At 38.5% G+C, this 21659-nt stretch overlaps 2 protein-coding genes across 4 annotated transcripts in view; one reads left to right on the top strand and one right to left on the bottom strand.

The window, feature by feature from the left end:
- The window catches only part of GABRB1 (gamma-aminobutyric acid type A receptor subunit beta1), a 376991-nt gene extending 376246 nt beyond the window's left edge, over positions 1-745 (top strand). For both annotated transcript variants that reach the window (XM_047856627.1, XM_047856626.1), the window contains exon 9: positions 395-745. In XM_047856627.1, the coding sequence (XP_047712583.1) occupies positions 395-745 (351 nt within the window). The remainder of the gene's footprint in view (positions 1-394) is intronic.
- COMMD8 (COMM domain containing 8) overlaps positions 1-21659 on the bottom strand; it is a 36355-nt gene that overhangs the window by 2437 nt on the left and 12259 nt on the right. Inside the window, exons 4-6 of one of the 2 annotated variants that reach the window (XR_007151647.1) lie at positions 21426-21581; positions 20232-20355; positions 8213-8215 (exon numbers count right to left, since the gene is read on the bottom strand). Coding sequence is in view for 1 of the 2 variants with exons in the window: in XM_047856628.1 (XP_047712584.1) it covers positions 20335-20355; positions 21426-21581 (177 nt within the window). In the remaining variant the exon portion in view is untranslated. Of the gene's footprint in view, positions 1-8212; positions 8216-19737; positions 20356-21425; positions 21582-21659 lie in introns of those variants that run through there. The other variant, XM_047856628.1, reaches the window with a different exon arrangement.

The raw sequence follows: 21659 nt of genomic DNA, 5'->3' as shown, positions 1-21659 counted from the left end.
AAATAAATAAAGGTTAAAAAAATTTTTTTTTGAAAAAAAAAGAAAGATATAGATAGGATTAGGTAGGTGGTAGATTAGCCAGACAAAAAGATGGTGGATTAAATAGGCAGACAGATTAGACAGCTAGATGACGGATGAAACAGAGACGGATATAGACGGGTGATGGACTATATACATACACAAAGAGACACAGACAGATGATGGCTTAGACAGCGGTAGGTTAGGTAAACACACAAGGATAGATACATAGTTGCTAGATCCGGTTGCAGGAGGCACGCAGAGCCGGACGTCCAGCGACAGTCTTTAAAGAGTGGGCTGCGGTGTCATCAGTTACAGGGTCACGAGCACAGACCGTGCCCCGGCAGTTGGGCCTGAGCGTGTCCTTTCCCGTCAGGTGGACGTCCACGGCAACATCCTCCTCAGCACCCTGGAGATCAAGAACGAGACGAGCGGCTCGGAAGTGCTCACGGGCGTGAGCGAGCCCAAGGCCAGCAGCATGTACTCGTACGACAGCGCCAGCATCCAGTACCGCAAGCCCCTGAGCAGCCGCGGGGAGGCGTACGGGCGCGCGCTCGAGCGGCACGGCGCGCACAGCAAGGGGCGCATCCGCAGGCGCGCCTCGCAGCTCAAAGTCAAGATCCCCGACTTGACTGATGTGAACTCCATAGACAAGTGGTCCCGAATGTTCTTCCCCATCACCTTTTCTCTTTTTAACGTCGTTTATTGGCTTTACTATGTACACTAAGGTCTGTCCTAAGGGTTCGTAAACGACTACTTTCCTCTTTTGATTTTTGACCCCACAGGCCCCCCGCAGCGCCACTGCTGTGCTTTTTTGAGGTAAGAGATTCAGCCATCCGATTGGTTTGAGGTCTTGCATATCAATTTTATTACTGCACCATGTTTACTTCCAAAACCAACACACACACACACACACACACACACACACACACACACGCCACAAAGAAAACTCTATTTTTTTCCAGTCTACTGTGGTCCAGGTTATCAGCTCTGTCAGAGCTCTATTAATTGCCGTGTTTACAAACAAAGAACAAACACACACAAAGAGAGAAGTTATATAGGTAGATCTTTAGCAGTCCTATCTTTTGGCCCTGGATTTTTTTTTGATCTATTTTTTAAAATGAGAAGGAAAACAGGACCTAGCTCTCTGCGTGCACTGCTTCCTGGTAAACTGTAACAATCTCATGCTGCCAAAAACAAAAACAAAAACAAAAACAAAAAACCAACACAATTTCCAGGATCTCAGAAGAAAAAACAAAGCCATTGACAAGTTACAGATTTCCAGGAAGAAGGGGGGATAAGAGGAGCCTAGAAGAGGAAGGAAGTCTCCCCTCCAGCCTCAAGCCCCCCCAGCGCCCTTGCAGAAGGGGTCCCAGCTCCACGGGCGAGGAGGGAGGGATTGACAAGGGCTGATGGAGGTTGTGCAAACCAAACCTGCCATCTTCACCTCACCATTAAGCTGGATATTCTGAAAAACAACAACAGAACAAAACAACAACAACAAAAAAAACCCGCTTCTTTCTCAGACTTGCAGGCAGATTTAAAATTAACACTCAAATCCATCCTGGTGGCCATTGAGAACATTTCTCTCTTCTTGTTGAGAATAAGGAGTCTCAGGGCAATGGAGATTTATTTAACTGACTATCTCAAATGACCAGCCCTGAACTCATTTTATTACCCTGGAATCACTTGCCTCTGTGCCCTGAAGCCATGCCTTCACATCTCCTTAGTTCCTGCTCCAGAGAGAGTGAGAGGAAGGGAATGGGGGAGGAGGGCTTTAATAATGGGCTGGTGAGCATTTTTTGCGTGTAAAACACATTGCCTTTTCCACGAGGAAGGCAAGACTTATGTGCTGTGAAAAGGGTGCCTGGGCAGTTACCTAAACTGCCAAATCTTAAATCAAATAGTATATATTTCTTAGCCTTCCAGAGAGCACCTAATGGTGACAGGCCTTGTTGCACAGGCCCCGGCTAATAACCTTAGCGCTCACCTCTCTGAGCTCTGCATTCCAAAGTAGGAAATGAATGCTTCCGGAAGTGCACATACACCCATTTTGCTGTCACTCTCATCTGAGGCCGGATTACCTTTTTAAAGAAAAATCTCAAAATAGGAAAACCACAGATATCAACAACAACCGTGACAAAATCACTGGGCCTTCAAACATTTATACCAGCCCCTAAAGCATAGAACACATCTGCACTCATTAATCATTAATCATTAGCAGTCATTACTGCTCTGCCTTATCTCTGCTCACGGATTACTGTGGTCATGATCGTCATAGAAGGGGCATCCCTCAGTAGCCCAACACACAATTCTAAACACGTCTAACCAGCTACAGTTGAGGTTTATCACATTTTATGTCATGAAAGCCTCATTAATTTTTTTTCACCCTGAGTATCTTAAGAATTCTGTATGTTCATTCACAAGGTTGAGTGAAACCCTAAAACAACCAACCAGTGATGGAGGCAATTGGGGATCTGACCCCTCGCTGTCAAATATGGGTTTAGGTAATAATAAGGACAATTGCATCATTTGATGATCTGGCTTTCTCCCTAAGGCTGTGATGAGGGTCCATGTTGACAGTAGCATCAGCTGCTAGAAATTATAGTCTTAATTGGAAAGATAAGGCCAAATTCCTGCTGATGAGCCCAAGGAGACAGAGTTTTGAGATACTCTTTTTAGAAAGCAAAAAGAAAAGAGAAACCTAAAATAAATGAATGGTTATAGCCAAAGACAATATACGTTAGTAAGAATATAAAAACTGTGCTTTTACTGGAAAAATTATCTCAATGGTTTCATAACCAATTAGTAGGGTATGGGGACCAAATTCTCATTTAGATTTTCAATTGCATAATCACAGTTCCATGGTCAAGGAAATCTCCAGCCTCTGGGGATGAAGGGATCCATTTTGAAACTGACTACTTCTTGGCATGGAAAGAGGCTTTGCCATCATGAAATGCCCAAATAGAATGGAAGGTGCCCATGCCGGTGACTGTAAGGTTAATATTCCCAATGACCACTCAGGAAATACTGTGTATTTTAAACACAGGAAGGTAGACTTTGGGCTGATGCTCAACAGGAATGAATCATCTGATGTCAAAGTTTTTTAAAAAGCTTTTAAGGATGAAATGCTAAATTAGAAAGGAAGTATCTATGATCTATGTTCCTTAACAAAACAATTTTTCTTTATTCACCTGTTTAGACAATTCTCCTTGGAAAAGATTGAGGTAATTTATATCTTTACTAATTTTTTTATCTTGCCTTAAAAGTCTAAAGAATTTGATGCTTGTAGTTCAGATGTAAAGCATCTCTGAGAAAAAATAGAACATTTTTAAATCTTATATCTTAGCCTTTGTAAATTGCAAAATTAGTAAGCCTGAATCTAGCATCAGGCACAAAATGGTATCATTGTATGTCTTCGTAGGCTTAGAGAGGGCACAGCCACAGGATTGTGCAAATTCTGTTAATAGCTCTGACTTAGAGGCAATGGTAGCCTGAAAAATGGAGAAGCTGACGTATTTCTGGTTAATGACCTTTGTCCCCACTTCCTTCTTTAGGACACCTCTCAGCCAAATCCCCTCCTCTGTGGCCCCCACCCAAACTCCCTCCAGGCTTAACAGTGCAGGGAAAAAAAACTGCTTCCTTCTCTGCCTCTCTCCCTTGTCTTGCTCTAAATGATGTACATAATACATAAAAATTGTTAGACATTCCTAAGTGCCCTCAAACCGGTCCCCACTTCTGAAAGATTCAGATCAGTACATTATCGAGGGGTTACTCTCCTGCTATTACTGGGTTGTTTTATCTTTGCCATGAAAATAGCCATAATCTCCTGCATTACTGAAGTGGCAGCAGAGGCAGAAAATTGCACAGACTCACTCTCCTTTGCCACAGTCATGTTCAGGGGACCCCATGTTCGCAGTTCATAAACTGTGTCATAGATTTAACCTGTGTAGACCCAGCAGAACCTTATCTTTCATTTGACAACGACGACTACACATTTTTTTCTACTCATGTTCCTTGGCTTAAAATAGAGATGACACGTGTGTTACGCTTACCAGCTTTGTGAGGCAGACCCAGATAAAGACACATTTTTGGCTTAAATTATCCAGGATTATTGCCTCAATCCTCTATATTGCCAAACAGAAACAGCAGACTGGTTGGTAGTTCTGCTGATTAAATGATATGTGTTTTCATATCATATATACCATCTTTATTGTGCATTACAATCAATGAAAGATCTTGAAAATGCAAAGAGAAAAATGTGGTGCAGAGAATAAAGTTTGGTTTATGGATCCAAGGATAGCCAACAAACATTATGTACAATCTACAGAAATGTTGAGTAAATGCCATCTTTCCAAAATCAGTTGACTCCTTCACGAATACTTCTTTAAGAAAGAGCTCAATTGAAATTTGCCAAGTTAAACAAACAAACAAGCAAAATATATTTATCATGCTAGAAGGAAACGACCTCCACGAATTCTTATATGGACAGTTTTGAATAGTATCTCACCAAAGGGTGATGTGCCACTTTTTTTTTTTTTTCCTAAACTAAATGTAATCCTATATCCCAGGAGGGAGGAAAAAGGAATGTGCAAGCGTTTGTTCGTGTTGGTTCAATCAGCAATTACTGGGATGAAAAAGACAGAAAAACGAACAAATATCTCAGTTTCAGGAAAGCAAACAAAGGTAAACTTGTTAACGGAATGTAGAATATTATGTAAACTTCCTTGTAAATTCTGTACATAGTTCATTGAATTGTTCCTTGTTGTGTGGTGGTCCTCGGCTTTGGGTGGATGTTTGAACAATCCGAGCATTGTAAATAACGTAAGCTTATGAGGCACTTGCTTTTTTTCACGAAGTGAAGCAACTAGTGATGTGGGCCCAAACCAGAATCTTTTTAGCTCTTGCTCTCTCTCTGCCATTGTGCGTGCGCAGTTGCGTCACTCTGCCTCATGCCCCAACCCCACAGAAAGGGACGGTAGCTGAGGAGAAGGCTGTACTCCCTTGGGGCTTAGGGACGGCACACCAGCAGAGACAGGAACTATAGCGAGCTGCTCCTGGAACTGTATCATGAAAAATCAGGGGTGTTTCTATCAGTCATTCGTGGCTACTCATATAGTGAAATACCAAATCATCCATGCTTGTTGAGGGGTCAGGAATGGAAGGGATGTTCAAAATCCACAGGCAATCCAAAGCATCATTTGCACCAATAGCTTTAGTTTCTACCTTTTTTCCTTCCACGATGTTTCCCAGAACTTTGAATAAGACAAGAAGTGAATGGATGGGTTTGATCAGGGTAAACAAACAGTGAAGTGTCCAAATGATGGGAAGGAAAAAAGGAAGAGACAGCGAATGACACTGATAACACCAACTGGCCGATTCATCCTGCAAAGATTCAGAAGTAACCATGTCACATTTCTAAAAGGTAAAGAGAAATACTGGGAATTAAAGCAAGTATTTTTCAACTGGGAGTCCGGGATGTGTTTGATATGTGCTAGTTAAACTTAGAATCTGGTGATTAAATATTTTCATATATATGTCTCCCAAGTCCTAGTATTCTTGAAAAAGACTTCAGAATGGTGGGATATTCAGCCATAACATGTGTTTCCATGCAAGCTGGCAGTCCCAGAGATGGTGATAGTGTCTGCAGAAATTTGGAATAGCCTAGCAAGCTGGGACATAGATTGGTTTCTTAGTAACATTTTAGGGTACACAGCATCTTTCTTGGAGTTAGGAATTTAGCAAGGCGGAGTTTTTTGTGTAAAGATTCTATGTGCTTGGAGACTTATTCTGGCTCCAAAATGTCCCAATCAGTGTCCACCAGCGATGGAACTAACAAGGTTAGTCAATTTCTAGGTCTAGAACCCATTGTGCTTTTACGTGAATCATGCTTTTTCTATATAACTGAAATCAACTAAACTGACAGAAACCTAATTGTTAAAGGTTGTAATTTCACAAGCAACGTTTGCAAGGAAATCCTTTTTAATAGAAGAATTGCAAATCAGAAAATGCTAAGTTCCTAGAAGGGTAAGGATAAAGAGTTTTGAGTTTATTTTTACCTCTCTGATAGCAAGAACTTCCTTATTTCAACTGTAGAGGCCTAACAGTTGTTTGTTTTGTTTCATTTTTCCTAATCAAAAAGTCTTTGGTATATCAAGGGTCTCACGGTCATTCCTGACTGGCCCCTAGAGACCATGCAGGTCCTGGAGCAACCAGCACTCATCACAGACTTCAGTAGGAATTCAGTGTGGGGGAAATAAGTATATTTTTTAACCATCTGGAAATAAAACCATTCTCATGAATGATTCTACCTGCATATCCTGTTCTGAAGACAATAGAAACATAAATCAATAAAAAGAGAGGCCAAATAACATGACGCATTTGCCTTAGGTACACAGGGTCACAGATTCACTTGCTTAAAACAGCTCACGTTAGAAGCCAAAGGATGAATAAAAGCAATCAGTATTGCTGTCTGGCTTTCATCTCTCCCTGGGTTTCCTTTTGAAGAGAAACAGAAAAGGGGGGACATTTTCCAATACAACTTTTTTATAGGTGAAAATCATTAAAATGTGTTATGTGTGTGCATTGTGTGCGTGTGGCCGTGTAAAACAGATTACCTCTCTTGTGTTTGTTCCTTCCCAGTGCTGTGTGCCATCCAACCTTATGCCTTAACCCAATGAAACCAATTCATTTTTCCTCTTTCTCATTCAGACCTCCTAAGTTATCTTGCCCATGCGTAGCTGAAAGCTCCAGCTTTGAACTTACCTTGCGTATCTTCAATTGAATTCATGAAAACAATGAACTTTAATAATTTCCCCAAATTCTTATTCCTATTGCCTTTAGCAGGTCTTCGGAGGTAGCTTGTGTCGTCATGGTAGCCTCCTCTGAAACTGCCTTGGGTTATTTTTCTTTTCTGCTTTTCTGTCCTTTCTGGAAAGAGTACCTGTTTACATAAACCTTGTCTCTCCCAGCCTGATTTAAAATCAAGTGGAAATAAAAGTCTTTAGCTCAAACCTAGGAAAATTCACATTATCTACACCAAAGTTTGATGATAAGAACGGCCCTGTACATTCTAGGTGCAATATGGTGAGTTCATACTGTATCAGCTCTTTTCCATCAAACTTGTTTTCTCATGCCCTTCTTTAGCCTTAATTGCACACCTTTTATAAACCTATCATTATTCCTTCCAGAATGGTTTCTCATTCATGGAGTACACCACTGGTTACAGACCATCCTCTGGGAACCTGACCCACTATCTTTTCAGTTGCTTATTCCTGTTACAGATTCCACGTCCATGCATCTCCCACCGACTCCCCCTGAGCCTTCTAGCAGACGTGAAATGTAGTAAGACAAGTCATAATGCAAACTTGTCCAAATTGCCCTTCCCAAGTATGTAGAACATCTTTTGCCTCCAAACAGCATTCCTATACTTGGAGAACAGAGATTTCTCCAAACATATACCAAGCAATGTACAGAATAACTTTAAAAAGTTAACAGTAAATGAGCTGCGTGCTGGAGAGAGGGAGATGACAGTGGGCGGAAAACACCCGGACTTAGAATTGCATGACCTGGCCTTTATGTTGCCTCTACCATTGCCTGGTCGTATGACTGAAGACCGGCCATCAGATGACTTCCACGTTCCCTTCCAAACTTCAACTAGTTGGAAACCAAATTGCCAACTACATTTCAAAGGGCATTTGAGACAGGTTTGTGCAGGAAGTTACCAGAAAGATATAGGAGCACGGTAGTTTCTGCTAAAACAGTCCCATAAATATTCTTTGTTGTATATCTTTGGGAGTAAGTCATCAGGGTGGGCCATCTGGTTCAAGTGAATCAAATCCAATACCTGTCCATATTCCTTTAAAATTACATTGAAGCTAAAATGTTTAGAAGTTTAAATTTACAGGCAGATGGCCAAAAAAAAAAAAAATTTTTTTAACAATTTTAATAATGGTCTATACTACAAATATTTCCCTTCAAGAGCACTGGAGAGTCTCAGATAACATAAATCAGTGTGGTCCCTGTTTTTATATCTCTGGAAGATGTAGATCCCTTAGGCTATTCTCTGCAACTCGGTCAGGAACAGCCCTGAAATGCCCCCTCCATAGTGAAAGAGCCTATCTCGAGGCAGCATCTGAGCAGAAATGCTGCTACAGTCCCCTTCAGTGTTCTCCCCAGTGTCAGACCCCATCACTGTCTGGGTTCTGTAGGTGGAGCAGCCAGATAGGGTTGAGCTCTCAGACAAGGGGAGACCTCCCATCTAGTTGGAAAAGATCCCAGGTCTTCAGAATCTCTGTTATCTGCTCTCCCTGCCCCACTTTCCCAACCACCCTCCTATGCCCCTCTTAACAATCTGCCAATTGTTTTAGGCACAACCGTGACAAAACTGAAAGTTTACTTATTAAATTTTGATTAACATTTCTAGCTATTCATATTTTTAAAGCATGCACCCTCTCCACTCCAATCTCTGAACATGACCCCCAGTGTGATTCCTGCACACGGATATTCTTAACTTTTCCCCCTTTTCAGAATATACCTTCCAACTCTAAGCTCCCATGATTCTCCTGAGAGCCCCCTGACCGTTCAGAATTGTTAGGAGAGTGCCTAAAAATTCCTCCCTTCCATTTTGGGTCAGTCTACGAATGAGATGGCCTCTTTTTTGTAACGTTAGTCTAATATTCTGCTGCTTGACCTCTCACAGTTCCAACGTTCCTATACGCAGGTGTGCTCTTAAAGTAGAGAACTAATAGTTCTCTTTTTCAGGTTTCTCATATTTTACACTTTTGAGATGCATTCATAGCTAATGTCATCTTTTTAAAAACAGAGGAAGCATTTATAAGTCTTCAAATTCTCACCAAATTGAGATTAATACTTATTAATATATATATCCATTAGGATTCATTCAGGTATAAGTAACAAAAGATGCAACTAAAAGTAACTTTAACCAAAATGATAGCTTATGTAACAGTAAGTGCAGAAGCAGGGTGGTTCCTGGGTTATTTCAATAGCACAATGATGTCATCCAGGACCTGAGATCCCTCCCAGGACCAGTTCTTCCTAACTCTGTATGTTATCGGCACGCATTGTGGTTGCAAAATGGCTACACTCATGTACTCGTATCAAGTGGCAGAAACAAGGGAAAGTCCTGCCTTAGGTCTCTTTTTAAAAGCAAGGAAATCTTTCCCCACAAAACTCTCCCAGCCATCTTTCTTGTTCCATTGGCCAAGGTTGGATTACACAACCATTCCTGAACCAGTCACTGATAAAAGGAATGAAATTATCATGATGGGTTTACAACATTGATCCAGTGAGTTGCCCAGGGGGAATAAAAGACGGAATATGTTAACAAAAAGAAGGAAGAATGGCTTTGGGGTAGATATCCAAACACGACTGTCACACATTGGTCTAAGGTATCAGAAAAGACTTTGTCACACATAATTTCATGATGTGATCTTGAAATCACTACCCTACAACCCTATGAAAATTATGATGACACTACCAATGTCCGGTAATGGAGGCCAAATAGGTTAAATGATTTACCCCAAATCTGATAATGATAATTAGTGACAGAGTTACTATTCAATCTGAAATTTTTTTTTTCTTTTTCCTGACTGTAAAGGCAAAGCTATGTCTATTCTAACCACACTGCCTAGATCTAATGCTTTGTACTTTGATGATCCAGGTTTTGGGCGGTTCAAAGATAAGAGGAGAGTAGGAAGAAAGAGAACAATTTCCAAATACTCTTGTTCTTTTTTTGTCCTTCTCCTCCATCTTGCACACTCCCTCCCCGGCAACCGCACCCCCCCCCCCATCCCCAGCCAAGACGTACAAAAGCCTTTCATTATTCTCTTGAGGGAAAATGTAGAAGGAATAGCTCCAGCAACAATTGAATAGCCTGAGGTGTGCCCAGTTCTTTTTTGGATAACATTACTGTTAGGGGACCACATGCCCCAGTTTCCCCAAGACAATCACAATTCACTCTCAAATCTGTCCATTTAGATAACGATTATATAGTCACACTAGCTATGAGTCTCATAATTCCCATTCCTGGCGGGTATGGGAAATATTAATAAGCTAACATTAACACCTTGGAGAAAATATATGCCTTGGCTCCCTGTGAATCACTTAAGCCCAACCTCAGTCTCTCCATTACTCACACTCACTTTATTTCTCATTGTTCCACTTACCCAGCTTCAAGCAAACTAATCCTCACATATCTACTGCAGCAACAGCCACATATCATCCCAAAGTGTGCTCGCTGCTGTTTGAAGTTTTACATTTCTTTTCCACTGCCCAGATTCTCCTCTTCCCTTGCCCCTCCCCAACGCTGGATTATAAATCAAGGCAACATCATCCAAAAAGCCATCCATGAGCAGCCAACCTTTCCTCATTCTGTTTACTCTCCTGCTAGCACCCCCTCGGTTCTTGTGGCCACTTAGTCAATAATAATAGATGTTGAATTTGTGTATCTTCTGGTAGTTTTGAAAAATACACTCTCTGCTTCCCGAAATAAGGTCCTTAAGGGTAAATGCCCCATTTTCTAATTCTTTTCTATTGCCCAAAGCATTTGCTGTTCTGTCCGTGGTAGAGAGTCTGTAAGTACTGATTGAATGGCCTACACTGGTAAATGTGGGAAAAGAAAGATTTCCTAGGGACAGTACTTCAGGATTACAGATAATAACTTGTGAAACAGGTGCCACCCACACCCTCCCCCAACTTATTTTACTTCCATAGAGCCTAGGTCTACAATCTCTAAACAGATAAAAAATACAGTCAAACTTACAGTTGAAACCAGGCTTGGGTCTGTGCAAAGTGGCCATTGAGATTTTCCTCATTGCTTAGGACTTAAACAGGCTGAATCTTAATAACACCATTCTAAATTCTACCAGTGCTGGCATAACTGAACTTTCCATGCTGATTCCGACTGCTTTAACTTTATGGAAACAGGAAATTCTTCACTGGAAGTTTCATTTTTCCCCCCATATACTCCCCTTTGCCTTATTCAAAGCCTTCTGCATCTAGGTTGTATGGGGTGTTTACTCTCAAAGTTGGGACTGTATTGCCTAATTGGAACACTGCAGCATGAATTATAAGAGGACATTTCCAGAGGGTACTGCACACGAGATTTCACTTCTGCCAAGAAATGAACAGAAGGTTTAGAACTAAGAGAGATGGGCAGTTCTTCATGGTCCCTCAAGACTGCATAAGATAGATGTGCAGAGAAATACCTTTTCTGCAGCCCTTCTTTCAATTGTTAACTTTCCTGTTCTCCTGTTCTATATATTATTTACAAATTTGCATAAAAGAAATATATCGTTTGCAAGCCTTACCTCAGAGTGGCAACCAGCCACCCCAGTTTTACGAGATAACGTATTTTTCTACTTGATATTCCCCCAAATACATTGAATTGCAGTGTACCTGCTTTTTCTTTTTTTAAGCTAAATCAATTCATGTTAATCTGTTTCCTACATCTTTTTAAAATACTCACTGGATAAAGCTTGAAATATTTTATATTTTGCGACAATGCTCCTGAGACATTTTTAGGGAAGCCCCTTGATTATTCTCACTGCAGTGTCATGGAAAGCAGAATTATTAAATACAGTGATATTTCATATTCAGAACATCCACTACTAGGTAGGGAATGCTCGTGATTAGATACGCATATATTTATTGACTGTGTTGTTTCAACTCCTTATTTTAGAGAGGGCCATGAACCCTCTCGATACAAACTACCATGCGGCATTATTCCAAAGTGAAGATTGCATGAGGTTTTCAGAAATTCTAAATGTTTACAAGGACTAAAAATTTTTTGACATCTTTAAAGAAGCTTTTTATTTTTGACCACCAGGCAGCATTTTGTGCCATTGTGATGGGAACCTAATGGCTAATGTGAAATAATGTTGTTGTGTCATTTAAAAGGGTAATGAAAATGTAAACGGGAAACTTTAACATTGTGTAAATACAAATAAAACTGTTTTTGAGAGAAACACATCTGGGTTAGGGTGGCTTGCTTGAAAAATTCTCTTGGCTGTCCATCATCTCCTGTGACTTTACCCAAGGACACTCAACCTGAGGCAAAGATCTTTTCACAGTGATTTGGGAGGTTTGGGAAAGCAGGGCTCATTAGGTTAAAGAATGGGAAAATTTCTATTCCTGCCAGCAATGGAACACCTCTTCGGCACCACCTCACCTAAAACCTGACTGAATCCAAAAAATTAGCTACACTTTCCAAACCAGTCTCCTGCTATTTTAATTCATAGCACCCTGTCCTAAATAGCCGGGGCTTTCAAAAGCAGGTGCTACGTACACACAAAACTTCATACCTTATGTTGCCTCTCAAAATCTGTTATGCTTAACCCACCAAATATGTTAGAATATGTTAAATGTTTTACTCCTTGTGTTTTTAAGTCCCCACTAATCAGTTTGCTGAATCGTCTATTTACCCTCCTACTGAACATGAGTTAGCTAATTTATGTCCTGATTGGTAGTACACAGTTCTTGTAAATAAAATAATCCCTTTCTCCCTATTTTTCAGCAGGCAGAACTTCTTTAATTGGAAAGAGACATAAATTACAACATATTAATGTTCTTTTGTTCTTTCGACATAAGCATTTGCTTTCTTACATAAGCAGATAATACTTTTGTATACCTACCAGACCACTAGAAAAGCTATACGGCAAGAATAAGTATTTCTGGAAACCAAATACATTTTAATGAAATAGGATAGGTTTTAAAAATGCCAAGAAAAGAAAGGTGGACTCCTTGCTTTTATAATTCCAGTTTCTATTTTGTATCAATATATGCTGCATTTTCTGATTGAAACTACTGTTGTGTTTAATGAAACTTGAGATTTTCTGTGGTTGCTTTTTACATTTGAAATCAAACTTTCATACAGTGTTTGACTGTAATCTTTCTGTTAGGGCTTTGATTAAAATATCCTAACCGTTTCATTAATTCCTTTTTAAGTGCTTAAAGTATGTGATGTTATGACTTTGCTATCTCAAAAACTATCTGTGGACAAAAATCCATGAAGCCTGTAGTCTGTGATTTATACACATGAAAGAAGCAGAGTTCCCTCTAAGCAGTGAGTCAGTGAATAAGAAACTGTTCAGTGTCCTCTGATTCCTGACCCTTTTACCTTCCATGGCCTTTTTTCTATTCCTAATCATTCATTGAGTAATCATGTATTCCTGTAAAATAGAAAATCAACTTACATACAATCAGGTATGGACACAAGAAACGCTTGTGCTCTTGATATCAGGACTCACAGATACTCTAGCAGTCACAGGACTGTAGTTCACTCAGTATTTTTTGTTAGTAGTGTGGCTTTGCTACAAAATAAGTTGCTGTTTTCTTTGTTCTGGTACTACAGGATTTTAAATGTTTCAGCAAATGAAAGAAAACACATTTGAAGGTTGGTGTCAAAAACCACCAGCTATACTCACAAACGCCGTTGTGCAGCTTCTGAAATGTAGTTGAATGCTGTAAATATGTACAATTTATGTTAGCTTTATTCCTAAAACACAAATAAAACTTTTTTTTATTAAAAATGCCTACATATAAAAAGCTTAGTTTGTACTATGTTCAAAAACATGCAAATCCTTTTATAATCCTTAAAAATGTTTAGAATTCTGAGTCTACCATTTGAGAGTCTTTATTGCAAAATTTAATACAAAGCAAAATCCCTTTATTTGGAAGAAATTCTTTGCAGTATTATCCAACAATTGGGGAAAAAATACCAGCATTTTTCCAGAAGCTTATTTCTGTACCACTTTGATTTTGGGGGAAAAAAAAATTCTTTAAGACGACACACCTTACAAACATTTGGACACATGGAGTGTTTATATATTATGAAAAAAAGAAGAAATTAAATCTTCTTGTATTCAAAACTGATGCGTAAAATGGACTTTAATAGCATCCATTTGTGAGGTGCATTATGTCAAATTTCTTTTAAAACCTCCACTGTAAATATGAATATTAGAGTTGGCCGATTTGTCCGTCTTTCCTAATTTGAAGACCTCCAACCTCCAAACTCATTGTGTCCCTTCAGAAATAATATGTTGATAAGAAAATAATGAACAGACTGAAGGTGTGAAGTTCATATATCCATTAATTGGTTAGCAGAATAGCTTTTCAGTGAGAGTCTAAATTCCAGCCTAGAGACGACATTAACACCCATCCGGCAAAACACCTGGGATCAGCTCTTCATCAGCAGACCTTTGGCCTGCAGAGCTGCCAAGAATTGTAGAGACATCCTACCCTGGTTACTATTTCCAGAAGACTATGTTATGGAATGGAAAAAATAAATGGACAACCAGCTTTCTTAGAAAAATAACAAACATATATATAACATGTTTAGGATTTGCTATAAGAATTATAGATGAAGCCAACACAAGATAGGTATTTGTGTATCTGTGATGTAACTGGTATCAGCCAAGGACATGGAGAAATTGGAACCCCATGCACTGTTGGTGGGACTCTCAAATGGTGTAGTCACTATGGAAAACAGTATAGAGCTCCTCAAAAAAATTAAAAATAGAATTGCCATATGATCCAGCAACCCCACTTCCAGGTATTTAACCAAAAGAACTGAAAGCAGGATCTTGAAGAGATATTTGCACTCCGACGTTCATTGCAGCATTAATCACAATGGCCAAGAGGCGGAAACAACCTGAATGTCCATTGATGGATTAATGGACAAAGAAAATATGGCATATACATGCAATGGAATATTATTCAGCCCCCCAAAAGGAAACTGTCATATGTTAAAACATGAATGAACCTTGAGGACATTATGGCAAAGCAAAATAAGCTAGTCACAGAAGGACAAATACTGCATGATTCCACTTCTATGAAGTATCTAAAGTAGTCAAACTTGAAGAAGAAAGCACAATGGTAACTGCCAGGAACTGGAGGATAAGGAAATGAGGAATTGCTGTTCAATGGGTTGAGTTTCAGTGGTAGAAGATGAAAAAGTTCCAGAGATCTGCTGCCCAACAATGTGCAGTGAATTAACAATACTGTGCTACACACTTCAAAAATTGTCAAGAGGAGAGATTTCAAGTCATGTGTTTTTTGCCATAGTTGAAAGAAGAAAAAAGATATCAAGTGGTATAGCCACTTTGAAAAGTGGTAGTTTTGAAATGTGGTAGTTTCTTACAAAGTTAAACTTGTCATATAAAATGATCCAGCAATCACACTCCTAGGCATCACCAATTTCAATAGGTGAATGGACAAACTGATATATCTACTCAATGAAATATAATTCAGGGATAAAAAGAATAACTTATCAAGCCACAAAGACATGGAAGAACCTTAAATGCATATTACCAAGTGCAAGAACCCAGTCTGAAGAGACTCGTATTGTATGATTCTAATTATATAACATTCTGGAAAAGGCAAAACTATAAACACATTATGAAATAATCACTGATTGTGGGGTCCAGAGGAAGGTGGAGGAAAGAATTAGTAAAGCACAAAGGATTTTTAGGGTGAACTATTCTGTAAAGTGGATTCATGACAGTAGGTATTTGCCAAAACAGAGCTATTCAACGAAGTAAAAATTAATGTATGCAAATTTAAAAATCATTTAGGTAGTCAAGCAATCCCAGCAAGGAATGCAGACTATGGCAAAAAGATTGAACTGTATTACAAATGTATGAAACCACCTCACTGAAGGGGGGGTGGGGAGCAGCTGGTACTGACCTAAGTAACTCTGGAAATGTGTGAAGTAAGACTAAAGGCAAAATAACTGCATATGATTCCTTCCAGGAAGATAATGTTGTTTCCCATATATTAACAATTATATATATATATATATATATATATGTAAATATATGTACACACACACACACACACACACACTAGAATTGAACAATTAAGCAAATGTATAGTGGATGGTAAGAGTAAGGTTTCTTTTTTTTTTTAGTGTTTATTTATTTGGGGGGGGGGGGGAGGGCATAAAGAGGGGTGGAGAGAAAGAGGGAGAGAATTCCAAGCATCAATGCAGGGCTCAAACTCACAAACTGTGAGATAATGACCTGAGCTGAAATCAAGAGTCGGACGCTTAACTGACTGAGCTACCCAGGCACCTGGGAGTCAGGTTTCTTACAGCTGTACTGTGAATTTACAGATAAGGAAGGGTAGCAGGTGAGAATGTGATCTTTGTGGTAATGGATTAGAATTGAAGACATCAGGATGAACTTGTATAGCTTAATATAGATATAGTTGATTATGTAAAGAAATATTTACAGATAGGTATATATACACAGCTTAGTTTACATACATATATTTCTTTGTTGTCAACTGAGGGTACTTAAACAATACCCCAATAACAATGAGCACATCTAGCTTGATTTCTATTACCATTCCTCAATAAAAATGAACCAGGGATTCTTGGAGAAATGGTTGATTCTAGGACTGGGCAGGAAATAGGCAAAAGGAGCCTGGAACATACTGCCAGAAAGTTAAGGAAATAATATAAAAGAGCCAACTGAAAGAGCTCCCAATGGCCAAACCTGGAACAATTTGAATAGTAAATAGTATTGGATTATAACCATAAGCATAAATACCCATGAGTCCATATTATATAAAGGATTAAATTAATAGAAGAGACAAATCTGTGCAGATCTCCAAAAGGTTTATGTAAGTGCTCTGACCTTAAGAAGGGAGAGCACAACTTCCATTTCTTAAATATGAGCCACACATAGTGACTTCCTTCCAAAGAGTACAATATGGAAAAATAGAAATAAAGAGTAACTTTACAGTAAGAAACCTGACAAACTACCTCAGCTAGGTAAGCAAAGTCAATATCAAGTCACAAATCCTGTTAATAGTATGTACCCTCAATATGGTGTGTTGCAAATGGCACTTTACCTCTGTGATTTTCCTCCCCCAAACCCATAACCCCAGCTTAAGCATGAGAAAAACATTAAATTCCAACAGAGGGCCACCCTACAAAATACTTCACCCACACTTCTCAAACTGTAAAGGTCATCAAAAACAAAGAAAGGATGGGAAACTATCACAGCAAGAGAAGCTAAGGAGACATGACAACTAAATATGAAATCCTAGAACAGAAAAAGCACATCAGGTGAAAACTTAGGAAATCTGAATAAACTATGGAATTTAGTTGATAACAATGTATTGGCATCAGTTCATTAGTTATAACAAATGTACATACTAATATGTTAATAACAGGGGAAACTGGATGTGGGGTATAAGGGATCTTTCTATCCAATTTTTATGTGAATCTAGAACTAAAACTAAACTGAAAAAAAAAAAAAAGGTCCATTTAGAGAAGAAAAAAGAGTCACAGTTTGGGAGAAAATACCTGCAGGGCATATATGTGATAAAGACTTGTATCCAAGCTACCAAGAACCCCCAAAACTCAACACTAAGGAAATAACCCAATTTAGAAATGGGCAACAGATCTGAACAGACACTTCACCAAAGAAGATATACAGATGGCCAACAGCACATGCGACAATGAACATCATGTCATTACAGAAATAAAAATTATTAAAACCACAATGAGATACCACTGCACATGTATTACAGTAGCTGGAATGAAGATTGACCAAAGCATGTGTTAGGAAGTAAATGGAGGTGAATGAACTCTTCCAGACTTTGGAAATATCTCATTCCTCTAAGTATTCACTCTAAAGGAAGCATATATCCATACCAAGGTATACATAAGAATGTTCACAGGATTCTGTGTTATGTAATATACATAAAGTTTTAAACAACCAAAATATCCTTTAACGTGAATAAAAACATATGGTAAAACTCTAAAACTGAATACTTCTCAACAATACAAAGAAGTGAACTATTGATATATGCAACAACATGGATGAACCCAATACTGAAGGAAGGCAGATTAAAAGAAAAGGTACATACTATATGATTCCACTGATATTAAACTCTTGAAAGTGTGAAGTACTCTACAAGTGGCAGGAAGCAGATCAGTGGTTGTGGCAGGGGTGGGGGAGTGGAAGAGTAGGGATTACAAAGGAATAGGAGGAAACTTTCAGGATTGCCATGTTCACAATCTTGATAGAGGTGATTCTTTCATGGTGTATGTATGTCAAAATTTACCTGACTGTACACTTTAAATAAATGAGTTTATAGTATATCAGTCAGATCTCAATAAGGTAGTTAAACATACTAATGGAGTGATAAATAAGGTAGTGACAGGAATAAGTAGAGCAAGATTTTCTGCTTCTCAATGGAAATACTGCATGGAGGGCTGAAATTCAGAAGGCCCTTAGATAAGTACACATCTTCCTCAACTTATGATGGGGTTACATCCCAAAAAACCCACCATAAACTGGAAATATCATAAGTCAAAAATGCATTTAATACACCTCACCTACCAAACATCATAACTTAGCCTAGCCTACCTTCAGTGTGCTCAGAACACTTATGCTAGCCTACAGCTAGGCAAAATCATCTTAACACAAAGCCTATTCTTTAATGAGGTGTTGAACACCTCATGCAATTTACTGAATACTGTACTCAAAGTGAAAAACAATGATTATATGGGTACAGGATGGCTGTCAGTGTATCGGTTGTTTATTCTCATGACTGCATGGTTCCCTGGTAGCTGCAGCACAGCCACTGCCCAACATCAGGAAAGAATGGTGTCCTGGATATCACTAGGCCAGGAAAAAATCAAAATTCAAAATGAAAAAAAAAAAATCAAAGTATGATTTCTACCAAATGCATATTGCTTTCGCACCAGTCAAGTCAAAAAATCTTAAGTCAAATGATCGTACATCAGGGACCATCTGTACTATTTAAAGTGCTAGCCTACAAACTGCCTCTGGTCTTTAACGACACAAGGAACTTGCACAGGAAGTGAGTCACCTACCTCCCAAGCACACTGTTTAGTTCAGCTGATTTTTTTCCAAAATTAACGTTTCTCAATGAAAAAAGCAATATGCTGATGAACACTCTAGCTTAAGCTCCTCATGTAATCATTGACCTGTAACAAATAGTCCACAGACTGGCATTAGTTTAGGGACACATTTTGAGTAGCACTGCCTAGGTCACACACAGATGTTCTTTTAACCTCTCTAAGCCTATCTTCATCTGTATGATGAGATAACTCCTCTGATGAGCTACAAAGCTTGCAGATAGCAGGTTCTGATCAATTATGGGCCACTGCTTTATGTAGACAGTGTTTTAAAATAAAGCCATATGTAAAAATGAAATGTCATTTTTTACTTGTTCCGAATGCTTGGGTTGTTTTTCAATATTTATTTTGAGAGAGAGAGCGCATGCGCACAAGAGTGAGGTAGGGGCAGAGAGAAAGGAAAAGAGAGAATCCCAAGCAGGCTCCGCACTGCCAGCATGGAGCCCAATGCAGAGGGCTCCATCCCACCGACTGAGATCATGACCTGAGCCGAAATAAACAGCTGGATGATTAACTGACTGAGCTATCCAGGCGCCCCAGAATGCTTGTTTTTAAAGTTAACTGAAATTAAAAATGGCTTGTTTTCCAGTGAAAACTATTAACTTCAATATTAAGGGTTTATAACAAAAATGGACTTATATTTAATATTAGCTAATATTTGAATAGTTATATACACACTACACAATGACATCTATTCTCTTTATCACAGCACACCCTCCCAATCAGACACAGAAATGCAGAAGTAACAGTGTTATTTTCATTTTTTCCTATTCTAGTAATATTTTAATAATTCATAAACTCAAAACTGTTCACACAATTTTAATTACTTTTTCTTGTCCATGTCTGAAGAAGAGCTTCTTTCTCTAAGAAATTTACATTTTATAATCTTTCCTTTGAAATATAAGAAAGATATGGAATCTCCTGAGTTATATATGCAGCTTATACATTCTTTAAAAGTTATTTTTTAAAATATTACAAATTAATCATATATATCCATAATACACATCCTTGCTATTCATATATTCCTTTAAGCAACATTCAAGTATATTTGTGCTTTGTATGTTTACATTACTTTAGAACCTATTTTCAACTTTCAATAAAACTGTATATCTATAAAGATTTCTCAAATATTTAATAAATGGGGCAAAACAGCCATTACGAAAATATAAACTGCTATTACAGCTTTCTCATCTATCATTTTTATGCATTTCCAGTCAACCATGTCATTTCCTGTTCTTTAGGGAAGCTGATAATTTTTATCTTTGCAATCTCAACACTGTTGCTTTCTCAGCATAGCATAAGAGTCCGTATATTGCAGGTTTTCTGAACACACAGTATTCACTCGGCCGTTATCAGGTGTAGCAGTGAAATCTGATAGTGTTGGTATTCATCATTTCCAGTTATTTCAACTGCAGGACCACCTTAAAACACAAAGTCGGGGGGAAAAAAAATCAGGTTATTCCAAAATGATGCCAATCTCTGCTTAATGAAATGCTTTGAAATCTCTGAAGAAGGGTCTGGAGAACTGATAACAAGCAAGCACAATGCACAGGAGCACGCCTGCCAGGATCCATGGCTCTGAATCAATTAACATTTACATTGGGCCGCACCACACACCCTTTCAGACAGCCCCATACGAAAGCAAGCCAGGCTGCCAATGTGGTTACTGGGCATGTGGACCAGTCATCATGGCACTAAAATCGGCATCTGCAGAGTATAGAGGAAAACTGAGGATAGCAGAGTTTAAAAGAGGTAAGGCTAAGAAGGCTAGTCAGTGGCGAGAAAAGGTGGTTGGAGTATCTGGCATTAATCATGGATTTCAGATCACACAGAAAAAGCTGAGCAATAATGAAAGGAACATACATATACAAAGACAGTTATTTTCTGACAGAAGCAGTTTGTACTGTTTAAGTATTTTTCTCATTAAATAAACACTGGGAATTGTTCCTGTTATTTAGCCAACCCTTTGTAAATGCAAAATTTTTACTCATTCATTAGTCATATCTTATCCGTACCTGATTTTGTCATAATAACTACAAGCCATATTTTGTCTCTCATTCTTAGAGGATTATAAAAGCAATTCTATTTGTCCAGTTAAATAAGACACTCTTTTCTTTAGGATCACAGCTATTTATAATCATAAAAACTCTTTAGAATCACAGCCCTAAGGTAAAAATTTATTTTTAGCATTACTGAGCACTGGGGCAAACAAAATCTAGCTGTGAGAACAGTACTACTATTCTATCAAAAATGACTACTTGATAAGTTAGGCTCAAAACTAAGCAGTCAAAATTACAAGTTGTAATTTTTTTAATATCTAAAACTAGAGATGCAGAACAGATCAACGAGGTATTTTCTGTGCTTGACATAAAAGATCAGAAACAAAAGAAATATTAAAAGTCAATTATGAGTTTTTCTTCTATTGCTCTAAGGGTATCTATCAGTCAACACTTAAACATTTTAAACCACACAGCACAATTAAAACAAATACCTTATTAGCTGCTTCCAAGGAATTTATCAGATTCTGCAGCTCTTCTTTACTCATTTCGACAGAATATGGTTTGACTTCACCATTTTCTTTTACGTCTAGAGTAAGGTTTAAAAGTGGCATTTGTAACGTAGCAATCTTGTCACTAGACAGTGCAAGCTGTTTAAAATGAGGAAAATAGTAATTAATAAGTAGTAAAAAAAAGAATACATTAAATATACATCAGAGCTTATTAAC

This window comes from Prionailurus viverrinus, chromosome B1, assembly GCF_022837055.1.
Source record: "Prionailurus viverrinus isolate Anna chromosome B1, UM_Priviv_1.0, whole genome shotgun sequence".
NCBI classification, from domain to species: Eukaryota; Metazoa; Chordata; class Mammalia; order Carnivora; family Felidae; genus Prionailurus; species Prionailurus viverrinus.
This window is presented reverse-complemented; position numbering and strand designations above follow the sequence as displayed.